The following is a 24,778-nucleotide window of genomic DNA, read 5'->3' as shown; positions in this document are numbered from 1 at the left end:
CGTTACATGGTCGCTGCCCATATCATTGCATAGTGCAGAAAATACACGAGAGTTCAGGGGCTTTGCTTCAAGTTAACCATTTTCACTGTAGTGTCCAAAACGTCTTTCAAGCGGTCAGGCATTCCTTTGGCAGCAAGAGCCTCTCGGTGGATGCCGCAGTGTACCCAAATGGCGTCGGGAGCAACTGCTTGCACGCCCGTTACCACTCCACTATGTCTCACCGTCATGGTTTTTACGCCATCAGTACAGATACCAACACATCCTGACCACCAAAGTCCATTTGATGTCACAAAGCTGTCGAGGACTTTAAAATGATACTCTCCTGTTGTCCTGGTTTCCAGAAGAGGATGTCTTCCTTAATTGACCCCCCATGGACATATGCCAGGCCCGCCAAGACTGTTGACTCGCATTGAATTCACTGGCTTGTATGCGAAGCAGTAATTGTTTCAAAACATCTACCTGGTCACTGATGCGCCGTGAAAAAGTGATTTTTGATGAAGGCATTGTTTGTAAAGTTTCCCCCCAGCATTGTCCCAGCCTTATCCACGGCAGCAGGAAGAATTAAGTCCTCCACAATAGTATGGGGCTTGCCTGTCCAAGCCACTCGGTAGCTCACCATATAAGACGCTTCTAGCCCCTTCTTATTAATGTTATCTATTGCTGTTATACATGGTCTTAATTCTCGCTCCAAAAACTCCCGTGGCTTATTTTTCAAAGTTGCTGATGGTTTAATTTTATTTTTTGGCAGTGAAACGAGGCTACTCAGGCCAGAGAAGAAAAAAAAAACTCACCCAAATGTATAGCCCCATTGGAGAATATAAATGGACTGTTTGAAAATGTGAAGATCGTTTAAATTTTTTTTTAAAAGTGAATCACATTTTATTTGGCGTACCTCACGACGGCATTGCCCGTATACCCCAGTTTGGGAATACCTGGTGTAGACAATCAAAATAACTGACCTATCCGCCTTCGATGAAATCACTGGGCAGAGTAACAGGTGAGTCAAAAAAAAAAAAAGTAGGGAGGTAAAACAGTTTGACCCAAACAGTTGCCAGTTCAAATCCCAGTGACTTTTGGTTTTCCAACCTTACCCAACATGAACTAATCACATTTATTTTGTCAATCAACCTAACGTTGAACAGCTGTATGTGTCAAAACAAGACTGGTGCTGTGGACTAGGCACTGGGAAAGGAACCCAATCTTGCCAATCCTCTTTCTCAAAAAGGGTATATTTCAGTAGAATGCACATTGTTACTTTGTTAAGACACATGCCTCGAGTCAATGGAGTCCTGTCAGGAGGACGATTTAAATGGTTTACGATATCTAGATACATTACAACACATCCTCGACTACCTCTGAAGGTGGTCAGGAGGACCTGGGCCCAGTTTCCCCAAAAGCATTTTAAGGCCAATTTCATCGTTACAACCTTCATGGGAGCACCCAGGCTGTATCACATCTGGCCGTGATTGGGAGTCCCATAGGGCGGCGCACAATTGGCCCAGTCTCGTCCGAGTTTGGCCAGGGTAGACTGTCATTCTAAGTAAAAATTGCTGGGAAAAAAATCATTAATGTTGCGTTGTTAGATTATTTTAAATGTCTCCTTTGAGGATATTGGCGGGCCTGGCATATGTCCATGGGGAACACAATCAGAATGTGGACGAGATCAGGACATGTTAGCTCCAGGTACAAACAGGGCATTTGATACCTACATAGATTTACTCTTAAATTGTTTGGTAACAAAACCATTAAACACTGACAGATCATAGGACAAGATTGTCAAAAAAAAGGTTGCCTTTAATCCAGTAAAACATTTACAGAAACAGCAACCTATCAAAATTAAACCGCTTTGAGAAGCATTTAAACTGTACTGTGAGATGGTACATGAAAATTACACCCTCTAACAGTTATTACCAAGACCTGCAATGCCTTGAGTCACAGAAACAGCTAAACTGATCATTTACATTGTCGCACATGTTGTAGGTTTCTGCAACTGCAGCAGATTGAAAACCACAGATGTATTACTATGCCTATCCCTTTGACCTTAGCCAAAGGTCAGATGTTAAGGGTCACAGGGAAGTGGGCATATCATCATCAGGCCCTGTAGGCAGGAGGGGAGAGCCACGACAGCCCAGAACTGCATTTAATAAATACAGGGGGTGGATGTTCCCGGGTTTATGATGAGGCATTACGACGTTACAGTTTTAAATACTGCACTAGGACAGGTGGGTTCATGCTCTGGCTCTCTAGCACTCTCCGTGGTCACTTAGTGGAGCGTCGCGTGGGCTCAGAAGCAGTGGGGGGAGGAGGGGGACCCCTGCGGTCCAGGTCCTCGATGTAGAACATGATTAGTTTACTCCTCTCCTCCGGGACACAGTCCAGCACCAGGTAACGCTTGTCGTTTTGCAGAACCTTCTCCACGTCCTTCAGGTGCTGGTCAGACTCCTGGAGCAACTTCCGCGACCTGAGGAGGACAACATGGGTGGAAGCAGTCAGTGGAAAAAAATAACGTGTTGGGAGAAACAAGACTAGGGTGGATCTTGCCGATATCTTGTGACTACAGTACAACAATTCAACAGTATAGGAGGGGTTAATAAGAGGCAGTGCAGTTGAAACAATAGCGCCTCCTGCTGACCCAGTAGCAAACAAGCAATTCTTTGAGAATCCATTCTGAATTAGAAGTATAAATGCCATTAAAAGTAAAACCAACATATGATACATTTCAATTGAAACCTCATTCCCTCAGGTGGCAGTGTAAAGATGTCAAGCCAGCCCATGTGTTCAATCACCCACCTGTACGTGATGAACTTGGTCTCTTTCAGAAGCGTACGGAAGTCAGCTTTGGCTGTGATGTACTTGTCTTTGATGTAGTCTTCAAACTCTCTCTGTTTCTTCTGAGAAACAAAGCACACACAAAACCCCTCAGCGTGTTTTTTTCGCCTGGTGTTTGCCCAGTACATGGGTAGCTGACGTAAACAGCAGCACACAGGAAGGTAAAGAGAAAAGCAGAGGTCTTACTCGGTCACTACTGGAGAACTTGATACAGCGAGGGTCCTCTTTGATGATCTTCTTCATCTCCTTCCACGTGGTGGTCAGTGTGATCTTTGGGTGAACAACAACAGCACTTACTATCAAGTCATTTGTCCCAGGATTTACACACCATGTCTGAATGACATGCATGTCCGTCGTCTACGACGCCACCTTCATGTCAACAGCACGTTCAGACGGACTGCAGTGAGTTCCCATTTCATGCGGCCATGTCAGTGTGCAACATGCCCTGGAATGGAGTGTCACACCAGCCAAAAGAAATTGCCCCTCACCATGACGGTCTCGTCCAGTAGCTGTCTGAAGTTCTCCTTCTTCTTCTTGGAGAGCGTCTCCACGTGTTCGTTGAACAGTTTCTCCTTGTCGTCCCTCTCCAGCAGAGAGGCGGACTCCCAGCGGTGGTCCTTACGCAGGTTACGCCGGGTGTCTGACCACGACGCGTCAGACGACCTCACCTGACCACACACACACACACAACCCCAGCATTAGGATCTGGCAAGTAGTTCTTTGTCCACATAAATCACTGCACAAGGCTGTGCATTAATGCAGTTAAAATAATAAATTACTTTTTTGCATCCAGAGGTCATATGAAACAGGGACAATTTTTTGGTACACCCAAGTTAAACTAGTAATTATAGTCCTATTTTTCTTATTCAGTGAACTAACTTCAGGTGTGTGTGTGTGTGTGTGTGTGTGTGTGTGAGAGAGAGCTCACCATATCCGACATGAGGGCTCTGAAGTGCTGGACGGCCTCCTCCCTCTTGTGCTGTTCCCGTTCTCTGTCGATCTCCTTGGTCTGCTCAGAGCGGGCCTTCTGCACCTCGCGCTCCCTCTCCCTCAGACTGGCCTCTATCCTGGCGGCGCGCTCCATCTCCTTCTCCTTATCAGAGTCCATGTGCTGGCAGCAGAGAGTGAAACCGTCACACACACACACACAGGCAGCATCATAATATACACACACAATCATCACAGGCGGCATGACAGATGACTCCCATCACGTCAAGTGCTCAAACGGCGCCACTGAATAGTGGCAGGTTTGTGCCTATGGGCTGAGTTAGATGCCAGAAGAGCTGGAGTCAGTGTATGAATGAGGGCTGCAGGCAGCCTCTGAGCGAGGTGCCAAGGCTATTCCTCCCACCTTGGCCTGCTTGTCCACATACTGCTTGTAGAGTTCCTCTCTGGTGTTGGAGCTCTCCACAGCCTTGTAGCGGGGGTCTCCCTCCAGCTTGTCCTTCACCTTGCTCCAGCGCTGCCCTCCATCCAGGTGGTGGTCCCCAAGAAGTTCAAAGAAGTCCTGCTTCACCTGGGACAGACACGAGGGCAGAACACACACTTGGTCAGGTAGACATTTAACAACAACTTAAATGATTGTTCTAAGTGTTGTCAATTAACAATTTAGGAATTTCTTCCATTTCCATTTAAGTCATTTAGCAGACGCTCTTATCCAGAGCGACTTACAAATTGGTGCTTTCACCTTATGACATCCAGAGGAACAGCCACTTTACAATAGTGCATCTAGGTCTTTTAAGGGGGGGGGGGGGGTGAGAAGGATTACTTTATCCTATCCTAGGTATTCCTTAAAGAGGTGTCGGATATCTTCCAGGTTTCCCTAAGCACACAACCCAGGCAGCAAGGTACTTGTCCCAACATATAATTTCCTCAGGCGTCTGTATTCAGTGGGCCATGGGTTTTTACAGTGCTCACCTTCTCTCCTCTGTTCTTGGAGTCCTCCTTCTCTTTCTTCTTGAGAGAGGTCATGAACTCAATGAAGATGGCCTCCCGGTCCTTCATCTTCTCGATGGCCTTGAACCTTTGGTCCTTGGCGTGCTTGGAGGCAAACTCACTGAACGTTGTCCTGAAACAAACAAAGACTCTTAGTTGTCCAAGAAACAACGACAATGCAAAATGGACACTTGACACTAAATCACTAATGAGTGCCACAGCCTGGTATACCAAGACAATGTTTGAACTGATGGGTGTTTGAAGTGAGGTCTGACCTGGCTGTGAGCTTAGCATCCTCCATCATCTTCCTGAACTCGTCCTTAGACTGCATCAGTTTATTCTTCTTCTCCTTCCTCTCCTCCTCAGCCCGGGTCTTCACATACTGGTCAAACACCTGTACAAGACCAGCAGACACATGGAACAATAGTTAGCGAAAATAAAGACATTCGTGGCAGGTAACCCTTAACTTCTTGGATATAGGGGGCGCTATTTAAATTTTTGGATGAAAAACGTTCCCGTTTTAAACAAGATATTTAGTCACGAAAAGATGCTCGACTATGCATATAATTGACAGCTTTGGAAAGAAAACACTGACGTTTCCAAAACTGCAAATATATTGTCTGTGAGTGCCACAGAACTGATGTTACAGAAAATAATCCAATCAGGAAGTGCCTCATTTTTTAAAACCGCCTCATGCCAATGACTCCTTATATGGCTGTGAAGGAGCTAGGAGTCAGCTTACGTTTCCCCCAAGGTGTCTACAGAATTGTGACGTATTTGTAGGCATATCATTGGAAGATTGACCATAAGAGACTACATCTACCAGGTGGTCGCTTGGTGTCCTCCGTCGCAATTATTGCGTAATCTCCAGCTGCAGTATTTTTCCGTTTGCTGCTGATAAGCCAACTGCCACCACTGATAGATTATCGAATAGATATGTGAAAAACACCTTGAGGATTGATTCTAAACAACGTTTTCCATGTTTCTGTCGATATTATGGAGCTAATTTGGAAAAAAGTTTGGCGTTGTAAGTGACTGCATTTTCCTGTCTTTTTCTTAGCCAAACGTGATGAACAAAACAGAGTTATTTCGTCTACACAAATAATATTTTTGGAAAAAATGAACATTTGCTATCTAACTAAGAGTCTCGTCATTGAAAACATCCGAAGTTCTTCAAAGGTAAATCATTTTATTTGAATGCTTTTCTTGTTTCTGTGAAAATGTTGCCTTGCTGAATGCTAGGCTTAATGCTATGCTAGGCTATCAATACTCTTACACAAATGCTTGTGTAGCTTTGGTTGAAAAGCGTATTTTGAAAATCTGAGATGACAGTGTTGTTAACAAAAGGCTAAGCTTGTTTGAATATATTTATTTCATTTCATTTGCGATTTTCATGAATAGGAAACGTTGCGTTATGGTAATGAGCTTATGATTACGCTCCCGGATACGGGATTGCTTGACGCTAGAGGTTAAGGATATTCATTACCTAATATCAGGGTTCTGACCTTCCCCCAAAAGTCAAACATAGCTCATGTTACCATAACACAGAATATGGCAAAGGAAACATGTTCTTATACTTTTAAAACCAAATAGATGATTCTGTAAGTATACAATACCTGCTTTCTCTCTTTTGGGTTGAGCAGCAGATACCGCGGGTCAAAAACAATCTTGTGCAGCTCTTTCTCCCAGGTAGAGAATGCTGAGACCTGTGGGCACGGGGTTAAAAGAGGGCATGAGACCAGGCCAATCAAGGTGGGCTTCAACAGCATCCACATAACAAGTTCACTCATCAGTCAACTTAGTTGCTTTCAAGGAAAAGGGTCGGAATGAGTCACGTTTTACTCCTCAAACTACTGACACACAAAGGAGCAATATAATAAGAGCAGAGTAAGGCAATAAAATGTCTGCATCACGCCTGGTGGTGCCCATGGCAAAGGCTCCAGAGACCAGGCAGGCAGCTCCAAATAAATCCCCTGCCAGGGTAGTACAATACGGTTTACAATACAATTTAGAATGATTTGTATTTTTTATTGCTGCTTTGGATGCGTCAGTTACAACAAGCTTCTGTTGGGCCAGAACAGAAGTTGAACACCTGGGTTTAGTCAAATAGGACAGAAAAGTTGACACAGTTCATGTCATACATAAACAGAAGGTGAAGACAAGAAAGCTGAACCCAGATTAGAGACGAGACTATAACAATGAAAAATATGCTATTATCTACTCTGCATGCCAGTTTGTAAACAAGGAACATTAACGACTGTCATAGGCAGTGTAGGCCTGTAGACATATGGATGGTATTGGACAAACCCAAGAACTGAATTCTAGGAACAAAAGCTATAGTTAGAAACACCTATACAGCATATGGCATGAGTCATTTTCAAAAAAAGAAAGATATGAAACGGTCACCGTTATGTACAATAAATGGATAATTATGAAATCATGTCTTCCCTACATAAAATAGTGAAATGTCAAATCCATAGCCTATCATTACAATTCAAAAATCAGACCATTGCATTAATATTTTTTAATCTAACATTTTGTATTCCTTTTTTTTTGTATTACCAAAGCAAAACATAGGCAGAAAGGTATTTGTCATTCAGCTGAGCATAAGAGAGAAGACAGAGACAGGAGGGAGAGTAGTAAAATAAAAGGAAAAGGAGAATTAACTGAAGAGTGTACCTTGGTGGGCTTCCATTCAGATTAATGTGTCTAACATTACAGAGCTGGTTACAGTATTGCGTTGGATTGAAGTGTTTTACCCCTCTCTTCAGCAGCATGTCCCTGAACTGTGTCATGCGGCTCTCCAGGGGCACGATGGCCCGCTCTCGGGCCGCCTTCAGCTCCGCCTCCATGGCTGCCTCTTTCTCAGAGTCCGCCTCTTTCATCACTTCCTCCTTCCTGCAAGCAGAGGGAACACGTCAGGGACCAGGCACACAGGGACAGGGGAGAGCTAGAAGCACTTTGTGACATCTGCTGATGTAAAAAAAAAAAAAGGGCTTTATACATATATTTGATGATAGATGGGGAGTTTACGGGGCTGGACTGGGGTGCAACTTAAGTTCTTTAAATAGGGAAACGATATGTTCTTCTCTATCCAGGTGGTATGACGAAGAAATAGTGGAGGTGCACTATACTTGACTGTTCAATCACTGGGCATCTCTAACAAAAGAGAACTCCAAATTATATACGGTAGGCTTTGCGTAGGTCTTACAGGTTTGGAGGTGGCAGGATTTGTCAAATACATGACCACTGATATTCATTGTCATGAACGTGGGATTCCATGTTCCACAATCACATAAAGCTAGGGCAGGACAGGGCAGTGAGGTGAATGTCTTAATTTGCTGTTTCATTGGGGTTCCTAAAGCAGTAGTTTTAGAAGCAAGGTGGTTACCTTGGAGGCCCATGTTGGCATCATGTGTTCTACAGGCCTTTTCCCTGAACAATAGTCTCGTGTGCAACTGGACCAGTGTTTGGGGTAGCAGGGAGAGGCAGGCTTGGAGGGCACTGATGGGAAACAGTGACTGATTGGGTAACCTGGACAGTGACTTCAACAGACCCAGTGAAGACATAAATCAGGCTTTACTAAGGCAGTGCAAGCTGGGTCAAAGACTACTTCCCACCAAAATAGTCAGTCCCTCCACCCCCACAGAAAAATATCCAAATCAAGCAATTTAGGGTTTGATGACAAAAAAAAAAACACAAAAACCTTCAACTAACAATTTAGATTTTTAGCCAGAGTACATTATAGGTTTATTTGAATTTGTACATGCTGTTTTATCTGTTTAGACAAGAGGAAGAATGACTGAGTGCCTCCTCATGCTGCTATTGGCCCCTGTGTTGGGCCCTTGGATGGAGAGGTAGACTGTGGACTTACTTCCTCTTCTTGGCCTTCACAGGCTCATCCTCCAGAGCTTCCTCTGCTGCCGCCTCCAGCTCCTCTTTGCTGATTCCTGAGGGAACGATAATTGATAAGACAGCTGTGTAACATTATAAATGAGGCCATCCTCATGAAAACCCACAGAGGCATAATGAGAGTAGGGCTGTGAAGATTATGGAATCTTGGGTAATAATTCATTGTCAAGAGAATAGCTAGGGCTATTGTCAGTAATTTTATGGGAAAAATGTTTTGGACCTTGTAATGCATCTAGTTAAATTAGCTAGGACATACAGTGGGGTCAAATTATTGACACCCTTGATTAAAAAAATGGACAAAAATTACAGTATAAAATATATTCAAATACTGAGCTATAGTGAATGCTAAAACATTTTATACTAATACAATTGCTCAGAAGACGATTGTTTAAAAAGTATTACTTTTCTCCCCTCAAAAAGGTAGGGTAAAAAATGACTGACACCCCTGTTTTCAATACCTCACCTTGCAAGGAAACAAGCAGAGCCTTTTTCTAATATGTTTTATGAGTGGGAGAACACATTTGGAGGTATCTTAGACCATTCTCCCACACAGAATCTTTCCACATCCTTGATCTGCGCTTATGGACTGCCCTCTTCAATTCAAACCACAAGTTTTCAATGGGTTTCCAGAGACAGATGAATTTAGATTGTTTAGGACAATTAACCATTTCTTTGTGGATTTCCGTGTGCGCTCGCAGACACACACACACACGTTCTGTAAGGCCCCATAGTCTGCAACACCATTAAGCAAGGGGCACCACGAAGACCAAGGAGCTCGCCAAACAGGTCAGGGACAAAGTTGTGGAGAAGTACAGATCAGGGTTGGGTTATAAAAAAAAGTAATCAAACTTTGAACATCCCACAGAGCACCATTAAATCCATTATTAAAAATGTTGGCAGGGACTGGGGACAGGTCAGAATTGAAGGAATGATGGGTGGCGCTAAATCCAGGGAGATTCTTGAGGGAAGCCTGTTTCAGTCTTCCAGAGATTTGAGACTGGGATGGAGGTTCGCCTTCCAGCAGGACAATGACCCTAAGCATACTGCTAAAGCAACACTTGAGTGGTTTAAAGGGAAACATTTAAATGTCTTGGAATGGCCTAGTCAAATCCCAGACCTCAATCCAATTGCCATCCTGTACCTGTTCCGCAGGTGTGATGTTCGGATGTACCGATCCTGTGCAGGTGTTGTTACACGTGGTCTGCCACTGCGAGGACAAATCAGCTGTTCTTCCTGTCTCCCTGTAGCACCGTCTTAGGCATCTCACAGTACGGACATGGCAATTTATTGCCCTGGCCACATCTGTAGTCCTCATGCCTCCTTGCAGCATGTCTAAGGCACATTCATGCAGATGAGCAGGGACCCTGGGCATCTTTCTTTTGGTGTTTTTCAGAGTCCTAAGTTTTCATAACTGTGACCTTTATTGCCTACCATCTGTAAGCTGTTAGTGTCTTAACGACCGTTCCACAGGTGCATGTTCATTCATTGTTTATGGTTCATTGAACAAGCATGGGAAACAGTGTTTAAACCCTTTACAATGAAGATCTGTGAAGTTATTTGGATTTTTACAAATGATGTTTTAAAGACAGGGTCCTGAAAAGGGGAAGTTTCTTTTTTTGCTGAGTTTATATACACACTACCGTTCAAAAGTTTAGGGTCACTTAGAAAATTCATTGTTTAAAAAAAAAAAAATCAATTTTTGTCAATTAAAGTAACATAAAATTGATCAGAAATACAGTGTACACATCGTTAATGGTGTAAATGACAATTGTAGCTGGAAATGGCAGATTTTTTATGGAATATGTACATAGGAGTGATGGTTGCTGACAATGGGCCTGTGTTCCAATGTCATGTAGGGTTAGTTAATCCAAGTTTATAATTTTAAAAAGGCTAATTGATCATTAGAAAACTCTTTTGCAATTAGGTTAGCACAGCTGAAAACTGTTGTGCTGATTAATGCAGCAATAAAAATAAAAACTGGCCTTCTTTAGACTAATGCATCAGCATTTGTGGATTCGATTACAGGCTCAAAATGGCCAGAAACAAAGCCCTTTCTTCTGAAACTCAGTCTATTCTTGTTCTGAGAAATTAAGGCAATTCCATGCGAGAAATTGCCAAGAAACTGAAAATCTCATACATCACTGTGTACTATGCCCTTCACAGAACAGCGCAAACAAGCTCTAACCAGAATAGAAAGAGGAGTGGGAGGCCCCAGTGCACAACTGAGCAAGAGGACAAGTACACTGCTCAAAAAAATAAAGGGAAGACTTAAACAACACAATGTAACTCCAAGTCAATCACACTTCTGTGAAATCAAACTGTCCACTTAGGAAGCAACACGGATTGACAATACATTTCACATGCTGTTGTGCAAATGGAATAGACAACAGGTGGAAATTATAGGCAATTAGCGAGACACCCTCAATAAAGGAGTGGTTCTGCAGGTGGGGACCACAGACCACTTCTCAGTTCCTATGCTTCCTGGCTGATGTTTTGGTCACTTTTAAATGCTGGCGGTGCTTTCACTATAGTGGTAGCATGAGACGGAGTCTACAACCAACACAAGTGGCTCAGGTAGTGCAGCTCATCCAGGATGGCACATCAATGCGAGCTGTGGCAAGAAGGTTTGCTGTGTCTGTCAGCGTAGTGTCCAGAGCATGGAGGCGCTACCAGGAGACAGGCCAGTACATCAGGAGACGTGGAGGAGGCCGTAGGACGGCAACAACCCAGCAGCAGGACCGCTACCTCCGCCTTTGTGCAAGGAGGAGCAGGAGGAGCACTGCCAGAGCCCTGCAAAATGACCTCCAGCAGGCCACAAATGTGCATGTGTCTGCTCAAACGGTCAGAAACAGACTCCATGAGGGTGGTATGAGGGCCCGACGTCCACAGGTGGGGGTTGTGCTTACAGCCCAACACCGTGCAGGACGTTTTTCATTTGCCAGAGATTCGCCACTGGCGCCCTGTGCTCTTCACAGATGAAAGCAGGTTCACACTGAGCACGTGACAGACTGGAGACGCCGTGGAGAACGTTCTGCTGCCTGCAATATCCTCCAGCATGATCGGTTTGGAGGTGGGTCAGTCATGGTGTGGCATTTCTTTGGGGGGCCGCACAGCCCTCCATATGCTCACCAGAGGTAGCCTGAATGCCATTAGGTACTGAGATGAGATCCTCAGACCCCTTGTGAGACCATATGCTGGTGCGGTTGGCCATGGGTTCCTCCTAATGCAAGACAATGCTAGACCTCATGTGGCTGGAGTGTGTCAGCAGTTACTGCAAGAGGAAGGCATTGATGCTATGGACTGGCCCGCCCGTTCCCCAGACCTGAATCCAATTGAGCACATCTGGGACATCATGTCTCGCTCCATCCACCAACAGACTGTCCAGGAGTTGGCGGATGCTTTAGTCCAGGTCTGGGAGGAGATCCCTCAGGAGACCATCCGCCACCTCATCAGGAGCATGCCCAGGCGTTGTAGGGAGGTCATACAGGCATGTGGAGGACACACACACTGAGCCTCATTTTGACTTGTTTTAAGGACATTACATCAAAGTTGGATCAGCCTGTAGTGTGGTTTTCCACTTTAATTTTGAGTGTGACTCCAAATCCAGACCTCCATGGGTTGATACATTTGATTTCCATTGATCATTTGTGTGATTTTGTTGTCAGCACATTCAACTATGTAAAGAAAGTATTTAATAAGAATATGTCATTCATTCAGATCTAGGATGTGTTATTTTAGTGTTCCCTTTATTTTTTTTGAGCAGTGTACATTAGTGTCTAGTTTGAGAAAGACGCCTCACAAGTCCTCAACTGGCAGCTTCATTAAATAGTACCCGCAAAACACCAGTCTCAACATCAACAGTGAAGGGGCAACGAAAAAGCCAATAAAAATGGCCAATAAAAATAATATTGAGATGAGCAAAAGAACACACTGGAAGGAGGAATTCTACCTTGAAGGCCATCATCCCGGAGTTTCCTCTTCACTGTTGACGTTGAGAGTGGTGTTTTGCCGTCTCAAGTATCCAGACCCTTTACTTAGTCCTTTGTTGAAGCACCTTTGGCAGCGCTACAAGCTTGGCACACCTGTATTTGGAGAGTTTCTCCAATTCTTCTCTGCAGATCCTCTCAAGCTCTGTCAGGTTGGATGGGGAGAGTTGCTGCACAGCTATTTTCAGGTCTCTCCAGAGATGTTAGATCGGGTTCAAGTCTGGGCTCTGTCTGGGTCACTTAAGGACATCCAGAGACTTGTCCCAAAGCAACTCCTGTGTTGTCTTGGTTGTGTGTTTAGGGTCATTGTCCTGTTGGAACAATGACCCTAAACACGTCTGAAGTCCTGAGCGCTCTGGGGCAGGTTTTCATCAAGGATCTCTGTACTTTGCTCCAATTTTTATTTTATTTTTACCTTTATAAGTCAGTTAAGAACACATTCTTATTTTCAATGACGGCCTGGGAACAGTGGGTTAACTGCCTGTTCAGGGGCAGAATGACAGATTTGTACCTTGTCAGCTCGGGGGTTTGAAATCGCAACCTTCCGGTTACTAGTCCAACGCTCTAACCACTAGGCTACGCTGCCGCCCCAATCATCTTTCCCTCGATCCTGACTAGTCTCCAAGTCCCTGCTGCTGAAAAACATCACCACAGCATGATGCTGCCACCACCATGGTTCACCATATGGATGGTGCCAGGTTTCCTCCAGACGTGACTTTGGGCATTCAGAATAAAGAGTTCAATCTTGGTTTCATCAGACCAGAGAATCTTGTTTCTCATGGTCAGAATGTTTAGGTGCCTTTTGGAAAACTCCAAGCGGGCTGTCATGTGCCTTTTACTGAGGAGTGGCTTCCGTCTGGCCACAACCATAAATGTCCATCTGGAAGATTCTTCGATCTCCACAGAAGAGCTCTAGAGCTCTGTCAGATTTACCATTGGGTTCTTGGTCACCTCCCAGACCAAGGCCCTTCTCCCCCGATTGCTCAGTTTGGCCGGGTGGCCAGCTTTAGGAAGTGTCTTCATGGTTCCAAACTTCTTCCATTTAATGATGGAGACCACTGTGTTCTTGTGGACCTTCAATGCGTCAGACATGTTTTGGTACCCTTCCCCAAGATCTGTGACTCGACACAATCCTGTCTCGGAGCTCTACGGACAATTCCTTGGACCTCATGGCTTAGTTTTCGCTCTGAGCACTGTCAACTGTGGAACTTTGTATTTACAGGTGTGTGCCTTTACAAATCATCTCTAATCAATTGAATTTACCACAGGTGGACTCCAATCAAGGATGATCAATGAAAACAGGATGCACCTGAGCTCAATTGAGTCGCATAGAAAAGGGTCTGAAGGGTCTAAATAAGATATCTTATTTGGCAAGAAATGTCAAAACTTATCGATTTGTCTTTATGGGGTATTTTGTGTTGATTGCTAAGGATCTTTTTCCCCCCCATTTTAGAATAAGGCTGTAACGTAACAAAATATGTAAAAAGTCAAGGGGTCTGAATATTTTCCAAAGGCACTGTGTGTAGATGACCAGGACACACAGTGTCCTTCAGAAAGTATTCAGACCCCTTGACTTTACACATTTTGTTACGTTACAGCCTTATTCGAAAGCGAGGATGTCACTCGCTGGGTGGGGTAAGTTTCTCGAAAACAAAGTGATATCGCAAAAGTAGTGTCTGGACCCTGATATAACTTAATCCAGGACATTTAAGGGGGAAATCTGGTTGCGTCCCCTAACGAGGCTGAAACTTAGCCACAAGTGGATCTTCCAGCAAGACAATAACAACAACCACATATAAAAAAACACACACAAAGGAATGGTATATTGGCCACAAAAATCAACATTTTGCAATGGCTAGCAGTCTCCGGACTTCAACCCGATTGAAAACCTGTGGTTTGAATGGAAGAAGGCAGTTTATAAGCGCAGACAATGGATATCAAGAATCTGGAAGGATTCTGTATGGATGAAGGGGCAAAGATCCCTCCCAATGTGTTCTCTAACTCATAAAACATTTTAGAAAAAGCCTCAGTGTCGTTATCCTCGCAGGGTGACATATTGAAAGGTATTGAAAACAGGGGTGTCAATTTTGATCTATATATGAATTTATTTGTTAAATAAAATCTCTTTCTCTATGCAATTTTTGGAACGTACAATTTAGCTCAGTATATGAATTATTTATTTTCCACCATTCATTTCTGCTCATCTTTATCAAGGGTGTCAATTTCAGACCCCTCTGTAACTAATGAACACAACACAGCTTTGGTGAAACCCAGTCTCAAAAACGAATGTTCTTGACCGCTTGGAAATTAAACTTCTCCTCCTAACAGTGCCGTTCAGCTCATAAAATAGATGACAAAGTTGGTAAAACCTTCTCCTAAAATCAAACTTTTTTTGGGGGTGTGCGTGTTCGTACCCAGCTTCTTGGTGGCGTCCTCCAGGCCTCTTTTGTGAGGTGGTTCCTGGATATTCTTGTCAACGTCGGCCCGTCCCACCAGCTCATCTGGCCGGTCCCACATGGAGAGACGCGTGGTGGGATTGTAGTAGAAAACACGCTCGTCACCGGTCCACACAATACACCTACACATGTTCAATAGGGCACATGGGCAGGAGAGTGATTCAAGTTCAGCCTCATACAACAGCACATGGCTCCATCACCATCAGTGGGTACATACCAGGGAGTGCCAGGGATAGGGTTAGTGGCCACTGGCTTGGCTTTCTGTGCAGTCTTCTCTTCTTCAGTCATCTCTTCCTCCTTAACCTCCTCAATGAAAGGAATACAACCGTTAAGAGTATTCTTCAAATGATCCACCCTATCAAATTTTAACATTTAATGCTGCGGATGTAAAAAAAATTTAAAAATTAAAGAAGGGCTGTTGAACGTTTGATGCTAACTTTCTGACTAGGAGACCACGCCAGCTCTCTTACCTCTTTCATCTCATTAGGGGGTTCTATTTTGGGCTCCTCGTCCTCCATCTCCATGGCCTCCTCCTCCAGGGCCTGCTGCCTCTCCTTGGCCTTCTCTGCCTCCCTCTCTACAGGAGGAGAAACTCACACACGTTAGACATGCAACAGTTAAATATACAATTTTATTGGTCCCATACACGTGATTAGCAGATGTTATTGCGGGTGTAGCGAAATGTTTGTGCGAAGTTTCCTAAGAGCTAGTCGTGATGCTGCCATCTCCGTCAGCGCCATCATCAATATTTCACTAACCAGTTTCACTATCCCTAACCAGTCCAGGAAGAATGATAGCTGGCTGTAGAGACCCAAGATTTAAATAGACCAACCTTTCTCCCGTAGTTCCTGGGGCTTGTCCCAGGTGGACTCTAGTGTGCGGTTGTTGTAGTAGTAGGTTTTCCCATCGGCCGTTTTGTACTCGGACCACTCTGGGAGTTGGAGGCCTGCCAAGGCAGGCGCCGCCAGGGCCAATTGGGGGTGGTGCATCATGGGAACAAGGGGAGGGGCCATGCCGGGCAACATACCTGTAGAAGGTGAAATACACAGACTACTTCTTAAGACATTCAGCTCTGATAAACTCCTAACCCCAATCTATTGCACATCTAATCAACACCAAAAATACAGCATGGGATGGTTAGTAGCAGAGGTTGATGACATCTTTGCTAGTGCCTCTTATTCCTAAAATATATTGATGTGCACTACCAGTCAAAAGTTTTAGAACATCTTCTCATTCAAGGGTTTCTCTTATTTATTTTTTTACATTGTAGAATAATAGTGAAGACAACAAAAGTATGAAATAACACAGAATCATGTAGTAACCAAACAAGTATATATTTGAGATTCTTCAAATAGCCACCTTTTGCCTTGCACACAGTTGGCAGGCTCTCAACCAGCTTCATGAGGTAGTCACATGGAATGCATTTCAATTAACAGGTGTGCCTTGTTAAAAGCTAAGGAAATAAATCCCACAAATTAATGCATTTGAGCCAATCAGTTGTGTTGTGAAAAGGAAGGGGGGTATACAGAAGATAGCCCTATTTGGTAAAGATGAAGTCCAAATTACAGCAATAACAGCTCAAATAAGCGAAGAGAAACAACAGTCCATCATTACTTTAAGACATGAAGGTCAGTCAATCCGGATAATATCAAGTGCAGTCGCAAGCGCTATGATAAAACTGGCTCTCATGAGGACCGCCACAGGAATGAAGACCCAGAGTTACCTCTGCTGCAGAGGAAAAGTTACAAGCCTCAGAAATTGCAGCCCAAATAAAGGTGTCACAGAGTTCAAGTAAGACACAATCCACTGTTCAGAGGAGACTGTATGGAATCAGGCCTTTATGGTCAAATTGCTGCAAAGAAACCACTACTAAAGGACACCAATAAGAAGAGACTTGCTTGGGCAAAGAAACACAAGCAATGGACAATAGACCAGTGGAAATCTGTCCTTAGGTCTGGAGTCCAAATCAGAGATTTTTGGTTCCAGCCTCTTTGTGAGATGTGGTGTGGGTGAACGGATGATCTTCCCATGTGTGTTTCCCACCGTAAAGCATGGAGTAGGTGGTGTTATGGTGTGGGGTGCTTTGCTAGTGATTCATTTATTTAAGCAGCCAACAAGTGCTCAGCACAAGTGGGAACACCTTCAAGACTGTTGGAAAAGTATTCCAGGTGAAGCTAGTTGAGAAAGCCAAGAGTGTGCAAAGCGGTCATCAAGGGTGGCTATTTGAAGAATCTTTAAAAAATTTAAAAAACGTTTAAATAAAAAAACATTAGATTTGATTAACACTTTTGGTTACTACATGATTCCATATGTGATATTTCATAGTTGATGTTTTCACCATTATTCTACAACGTATAAAATAGTAAAAAGAAAAGAAAAACCATTGAATAAGTAGGTGTTCTAAAACATTTGACCGGTTGTGTATATAATATAAGAATTCACCTGAAATATAGAAAGGTTTACACCTAATTGCCCACACTGGAAAGAAATCGGCCTTCCCTGGTTAGTCACACAGGTAACATCTAAACTAAGCCACTGAGATGTTAACAAAAACACACAAAAGGCATGCCACAACAAGAAAATGATTATCAAATGAAAATAAAACATTCATGTGATTATTATCCTCTACTGAATGGAAAATAAGGGTGCCTGTCGAAACAAGGTCCAATACTCCTTGTCACTGTCTACAAAATAAATGACCACTCCGCTCTTAAAAATGTTACCCTGCTAAAGTAGCCTAGCTAAAACCAACAGAATAACAGTGACATTACTGATGCAAGTCTACAACGCGGTTACGTCCAACAAGACGTCACACTGATGCCAAGAATAAATTGGTTGTTTATCATAATTACAAGGGCAGAGATGTCTCTGTTCGGGGGAGAAAAAAAAGCATCAGAACTGTATAGTTTAAACAAGAAAGAATGTCCTAAAATGTCTAAATCACTAATGTTGAGGAAATATAAAGGAAAAAGATACGACAGCAATACTTTCACATTGTTAAGCGGCAAAAAATAAGAAGCATAATTTTCACAACACACCACTAACATGCCACCTAACAAAATGCTGACTGGAGACGTTTGAAAGAATTACCGTTATTGTTGGGGGAGACTGTCTTTATATAGGGAGCGCCTACTATCTGCATCATTGCTACACCTGCAAGAACGGACAAGCAAGCATGTTGTTGGGACACAGGAGAAGAGGTGCCAGCTGCCAGGGCAAAGCAGACAGCTATTGACACAACACATATACAAAACTAGGCCCACAACTATAATATCACTTTGATAAAACCACATTAGTATTCTCTTCCTGGCAACAACCATATGGAAGAATCATTTGGTCATGTAAATGGAGAGAGTATTGAACAATTGTTTTCTTCCTCTCTGGAGGACAGAAACAGTCAGCTAAAATTAACAGTATGTCAAAAGCCTTTGAATTTGCTCCTGCATTTGTTTTCTCCTGGCGCCTTGCTGAACTTGGGTAATGCTGACATTTACAGGACTGAAGGGGACTTGTTTCTGCAATAATTAGTGCAAGAAAAAAACTTGGGGGAAAAAACTCAACCTGCAACAATTTCAAAGACTTTACTGAATTACAGTAAAACAGTGAAATATATTGTGAGTGTGCAGGTCAAGGAAGAACTGGGACATATTCAGCTTTCAGGAATTGTGTACAGATCCTTGCGACATGGGGCTGTGCGTTACCATGCTGAAACATGAGGTGATGGCTGCGTATGAATGGCACGACAATGGACCTCAGGATCTTGTCCCGGTATCTCCAGGCATTCAAATTGCCATTGATAAAATGCAATTGTGTTTGTTGTCCGCAGCTTATGCCTGCCCATACCATAACCCCACCATGGGGCACTCTGTTCACAACGTTGACATAAGCAAACCGCTCGCCCACACGACACCATGTGGTCTGCGGTTGTGAGGCACTGCCAAATTCTCTAAAACATTGGAGATGGCTTATGGTAGAGAAATAAACATTAAATTCTCTGGCTACAGCGCCGGTGGACATTCCTGCAGTCAGCATGACATTTGCACGCTCCCACAACTTGAGATATCTGTTGCATTGTGTTATGTGACAAAACTGCACATTTTAGTGGCCTTTTATTGTACCCAGCACACAGTGCACCTGTGTAATGATCATGCTGTTTAAAATCAGCTTCACCCGTCAGGTGGATGATTGTGACGGAGGATAAATGCTCACTAAACAGGGATGCAAACCAATTTGAGCAACAACAAAAAGCCTTTTGTGCATATGGAACATTTCTGGGATCTTTTATTTCAGCTCATGAAACACATGGGAGCAACACTTTACATGTTGCGTTCATATTTTTATGCAGTGTAAAATGAGTTGAATGTGGAATAAAACTATTTTCATTGGCACTTTGAAGTCAACCCAGATTGGGCTTTCTTTGTTTGGCTAGCTGAAATTGCATTTCCACTGCTTCCAGAAATTAGAAATGTCATGTTGTTAGGTAGCCAATGTGACTGCAACTGGCTTTGCCAATGTTGCTAACTAGCAAGATGTTGAATAATTTAATTCACCCTCACCATGCAATAACTAACGTTATCACATAGTCCTATCAGTACCAGCCAGACTTACATCAGTTAGCTAGCTAAACGGTTAGCGTCGATGCCAGCATAACAGGCGAGATAGCTTAAATCCTACATTGCTTATCATGGCATTGACTATTTGCTAGCTATCTAACCAAGCAAACGAAACGACCTGTTTGATATGATGTAGCTTGCTAGCTTTCAAAACGACCTGACCAGAAAAATTTGCTGCTGGCGCACGTTAGCTAGCTTGTTTCAACTGATTTACTGGCTAACGTTAGGTAGCTAGCATTTTGAGGGCTGACTGTTCAAAAGTTTGTGTAGTGCAAAAATGAATGAAGGATCCAGCTATGGTGGAAATTCATGTAATGTCAGACAAGCAGTTCTGCAGTAGTCAATGTGCTAGCTAAGAGCAATGAGCCCAGACAAGCTAGCTAAACATATCAGCAGCCAGCAGTGATCAGCTTGATGGTTGCATATTAACAGAATTACCAGCCAGAGTTCTAATCGAGCTGGCACCAGTTGTGAAAATGGGCTGCACTGGCCTGGGTTTCCCTCAACCCAGCTTGAATTTGAGAATTCCATTCGAACGTGGCCCTAATTTTAAATGCCAGTGGAAAAGTTTTAAGAATCATAAAAAACGAAGTAGAAAGAAGTTGAATTGATTTGCCCAATTATTTACTCCAGCCTTGACCAGGACCATTCTACAATAATTGTTTAACCTATTGCTTTACCAGAAGATGAAAATAGGAGACCTAACATTATGACAAACAAATGAAGAGATGACACATGACAGTGTGGAAAGGGGTGAAGAGGCAGTACTGTTAAAAGTGGGTAGAGAGCGGAGGGTTTGGGATGAGGGAGCTTATGTCTTACCGGGCAGTGGGATGTGCATGCCTGGTAGAGGCAATCTGAAGGGGTGCATGACCCCTGGGGGGAAGCCTGGGATAGTGGCCGTGTGAGGCTGGGACATGGCGTGGTGGGGCAGGCCAGTTGGGAGACTCTGGGGCAGCAGGGACATGGTCTGGACTGGTGTCACGGAGGATGGCACGGTGGCTACACTGATGGTCACCGCAACACTGGAGGGAACGGAGGCCACAGGCTGCAGATCTGTAGCAGCAGAAACTGGACAAAGACCAGCAGACAGTTGCAACACAGTCTGGTCATGTAGTACAACCAACCATAAACAAGCAGAAAACAACCCATTACCAACTTTGTGAACTTCACCAAAATCAGGATTTCTCACCATACAAAAGGTCAGACATGCCAAAAACTTTGATGGGACCCAGATGTCCCTCTCCCATTTACAGTGGCTTGCGAAAGTATTCACCCCCCTGGGCATTTTTCTATTTTGTTGCCTTTTACAACCTGTAAAATGTATTTTTGGGGGGTTTGTATCATTTGATTTTTCACAACATGCCTACAACTTTGAAGATGCAAAATGTGTGTGTGTGAAACAAACAAATATCACAAAAAAACTGAACTTGAGCATGCATAACTCTTCACCCCCTCAAGTCAATACTTTGTAGAGGCACCTTTTGCAGCAATTACAGCTGCAAGTCTCTTGGGGTTTGTCTCTATAAGCTTGGCACATCTAGCCACTGGGATTTTTGCCAATTCTTCAAGGCAAAACTGTTCCAGCTTGTTCAAGTTGGATGGGTTCCACTGGTGTACAGAAATCTTCAAGTCATACAACATATTCTCAATTGGATTGAGGTCTGGGATTTGCCTAGGCCATCCCAAGACATTGAAATATTTCCCCTTAAACCACTCGAGTGTTGCTTTAGCAGTATGCTTAGGGTCATTGACCTGCTGGAAGGTGAACCTCTGACCCAGTCTCAAATCTCTGGAGGACTGAAACAGATTCCCCTCAAGAATATCCTTGTATTTAGCACCATCCATCAATCCTTCAATTCTGACCAGTTTCCCAGTCCCTGCCGATGAAAAACATCCCCACCGCAGGATGCTGCCACCACCACGCTTCACTGTGGGGATTGTGTTCTCACGGTGATGAGGTGTTGGGTTTGCGCCAGACATAGCGTTTTCCTTGATGGTCAAAAAGCTTATCTGACCAGAGTACCTTCTTCCATATGTTTGGGGAGTCTCCCAAATGCCTTTTGGCGAACGTGTTCGCTTATTTTTTTCTTTAAGCAATGGCTTTTTTCTGACCACTCTTCTGTAAAGAGAATCTGTAAAATGTACAGATTCTGCAAAGCTCCACAGCAGAGATTAGAGTTCCTCCAGGGTTATCTTTGCTGCCTCTCTGATTAATTCCCTCCTTGCCTGGTCCGTGAGTTTGTGGGCAGCCCTCTCTTGGCAGGTTTGTTGTGGTGCCATATTCTTTCCATTTTTAATAATGGATTTAATGGTGCTCCGTAGGATGTTCAAAGTTTCTGATATGTTTTTTTTTTATAACCCAACCCTGATCTGTACTTCTCCACAACTTGGTCCCTGACCTGTTTGTAGAGCTCCGTGGTCTTTGTGGTGCAGCAGACTCTGGGGCCTTTCAGAACATGTGTATATACACTGAAATCATGTGAAGGGTCATGTGACACTTAGATTGCATAGGTGGACTTTATTTAACTAATTACACAACTTCTGAAGGTAATTGGTTGCACCAGATCTTATTTAGGGGCTTCATAGCAAAGGGGGTAAATACATATGCACGCACCACTTCTCAAGTTATTTTTTTCCATCTCACTTCACCAGTTTGGAGTATTTTGTGTATGTCCATTACATGACATCCAAATGAAAATCTATTTAAATTAAAGGTTGTAATACAAAAAAAGTATGAAAAACACCAAGGTGGATGAAAACTTTTGCAAGGCACTGTATGTACTCACTAGCAATGGTCTGGGACACAGAGGTGGTGGTGGAGTCTGGGCTGGTGGTCAAGGTGCTGGATGGGGCAGGGGCCTGTGTGGACACTGGGGAGGGTATAGCAGCTGTAGTGCTGACTGATGTGATGCTACTGGAGGAGGCTCCCGTCCCCACCGGGGTCACCATAACAGGGTTGAGCTCTGACTGCTGGATCACCTTCACCCCCTCAGGTTTGCTCCAGGCTGACTCTCGAGTCCTGGCATTGTAGTAGTACGCCTAGGGGGAAGGGTAGGGGGAGATAGACGGGTTGGTTTACAACGTCACGAAAACAATGTGCACACTTCAATGGGGCAGAAGTCTGTGTGGTGTTTTGATTCTGGGATGGCCAGACCGCTAGCAACAACGACAAGAAGCTGCCATGTGGGGAATCGCAGGTGGCTCATTTCAGCTGGTGTTATCTTGTTCTTGATACCATGCCTTGTTGGGAGGTGTTTTGACTGATGTCACGTCTACGCTAATATGGCTAAAATTCACAAGCTAATCAACAACTGTCACAATATATTTGAGAGAAATTCAAATGTATTTATGTTTTCAATAAACAAATAGTTTACATGTCAACAATCTAAGCCTGTTTTACCCCATAGTTGTGCATGCGTCAGTTGTGTTGCTAAACAACAAACCCATCTATAACTTATGAGGGAAACAAAGGAAAATATTAATTCCGGTAGGTTGAAATATTACAGAACTATGTAACAGCCCAATGTAAAAGGCCATTCTTTACTTTTCCCTCCGGTGTCTTGTTCTCCACCCAGATCTCCTCAGCAAGGGGCAGAGTAGGGGCTCCAGCTCCTGGAACTGGGGGCATTCCAGGGGGGAATAGCATTCCTGGGGGTGGGGGCATGCTGCCCATTGGAGGGGGCATGAAAGGAGGTCTCTGAAAAACAAAAACATTCCAATTTCAAGCCTTTTATACTAACTATGCAGTCTGATGTTCTGGCTCTCAATGCATTCCGAGCTCTGACAGACCAAAAGTGCCGCAGTCATACTTTAGAATAGATGGATGGTCATAAATTCTAAAAATATCCTTGCATCACTGGCAGGTGTACCTGTAGGTGAGGGGGTCCGAGAGGCGGGGGCATGCCTCCTGGTGGGGGGATGGGTGGCATGCTGGGGTCAAACGGTGGACGCCCGAATGGTGGCCCCCTTGGTGGAGGCCCTCTCATCATACCGAAAGGGGGAGGCGGGGGTCTGAGAAGTGGGGGTGGACCACGCATCACTGGGGTTGGAGGAGGAGCAGGGCCGCGGAAACGCAACGTCTGCTGCGTCATCCTGGAAACAAACCAAATGGACCTGGCTCATGAACCAAATCAAAATCAACACAACATTTTACTCGCTAGCTTTCCTACCCATGTTCAGGTTACTGTTTGTAGCAACAGACTAGCGTCTCAAAATATTCACTCATGTTATCAAGCTAGCTAACTATAGTAGCTAGCGTATTACTTACGTTGCGCGGTCAAGCTAGCGATTCATCACTTGATGGCATCAAACGACGCAGTGACTGTCGCTAAATTTGACAGTTTCACTGGTTAAACTGGTAATCCGCGGGCCAATGAACAGTAACTAGTAAATGTGTATGCTGACCAGTTAGCTAATGTAGCTACTCTAGGCTAACTAACGTTGGCTAATGTTATGCCATTCAAATTGAGGCGCAGTCTGCACGCCCAGCTAACGCTAACGGACCATTTCAGAAACAATCGTCCGTGTCTAAGTAGCTATTAAGTAGTTTATGTTGAAACTGCTTTGCTTAACTCGACGAATAGCATCACCTTTTAGCAAAATATACGATGAGTCAGGTTGTCTAGTTAGCTAACGTTACGAGGCTAATGTTAGCAACTAACTAGCGTGGCCACATTGAACAGTCAGCGGCAGCAACGAATGTCCTCGCGAGCGCATATAACAAATCATTGGGAGTTCAGTTTCACAATAATGTCAAGTTAACAACCGCAGAAAACATTATCACAAATATCGATATAACCTATAACCTCACCTGTTGTCGTTAAACCCAATACTGTCACCGTCTCCGTGGTCCGCCATTACAGGGAAATCAAACGATTCTTCCTGGAAACACCTCCTTAACACAAACTTGGAAACAGCATTGGCCAAATGGCCTGTCAATCATAGTAGGGGGGGGGGGTCAGTCGGTATTAACATCTGATTGGATGCATAAATAGTCAACATCGTCTGGGCAGAGGGCTCTGCGTCTAGCCACTGTGATGTGTTT

General features: G+C 43.9%; 1 protein-coding gene across 3 annotated transcripts; it reads right to left on the bottom strand.

Annotated features, from left to right (window-relative positions):
- Positions 1–1,773: 1,773 nt before the first annotated feature.
- On the bottom strand, positions 1,774–24,626 carry LOC115105236 (transcription elongation regulator 1-like). 3 transcript variants are annotated; one of them, XM_029627002.2, is made up of 21 exons: positions 24,545–24,626; positions 23,604–23,826; positions 23,279–23,431; positions 22,521–22,773; positions 20,554–20,802; positions 18,209–18,271; positions 15,951–16,145; positions 15,589–15,695; positions 15,336–15,424; positions 15,077–15,240; positions 8,639–8,714; positions 7,524–7,662; positions 6,381–6,470; positions 5,040–5,158; positions 4,747–4,897; positions 4,181–4,345; positions 3,758–3,940; positions 3,318–3,497; positions 3,016–3,099; positions 2,791–2,891; positions 1,774–2,461 (listed from the first exon to the last, which is right to left on the bottom strand). In XM_029627002.2, exons 1-21 carry the CDS (start codon positions 24,589–24,591, stop codon positions 2,260–2,262), a joined length of 3,033 nt encoding a protein of 1,010 aa, XP_029482862.2. In that variant the 5' UTR covers positions 24,592–24,626; the 3' UTR covers positions 1,774–2,259. The 3 variants fall into 3 exon arrangements, with proteins under 3 accessions (XP_029482862.2, XP_029482864.2, XP_029482865.2); XM_029627004.2 differs by having other exon boundaries at positions 15,336–15,421; XM_029627005.2 differs by lacking the exon at positions 18,209–18,271.
- Between the last annotated feature and the right edge of the window lie 152 nt (positions 24,627–24,778).

This window comes from Oncorhynchus nerka, linkage group LG22 (assembly GCF_034236695.1).
Source record: "Oncorhynchus nerka isolate Pitt River linkage group LG22, Oner_Uvic_2.0, whole genome shotgun sequence".
Classification (NCBI taxonomy): domain Eukaryota; kingdom Metazoa; phylum Chordata; class Actinopteri; order Salmoniformes; family Salmonidae; genus Oncorhynchus; species Oncorhynchus nerka.
The sequence above is the reverse complement of the archived record's forward strand: the minus strand, read 5'-3'. Positions and strand labels throughout refer to the sequence as shown.

Bases quoted from the DNA above. Each gene is read 5' to 3' on its own strand.
- LOC115105236 (XM_029627002.2), bottom strand. From the start codon at position 24,591: ATGGCGGACCACGGAGACGGTGACAGTATTGGGTTTAACGACAACAG. The intron at 20,803-22,520 runs GTGAGTACATAC...GTCTTTGTCCAG, and splicing joins TGTGTCCCAGACCATTGCTA to TTTCTGCTGCTACAGATCTG. The intron at 2,462-2,790 runs GTGGGTGATTGA...TGTCCTCCTCAG, and splicing joins ACCAAGTTCATCACGTACAG to GTCGCGGAAGTTGCTCCAGG.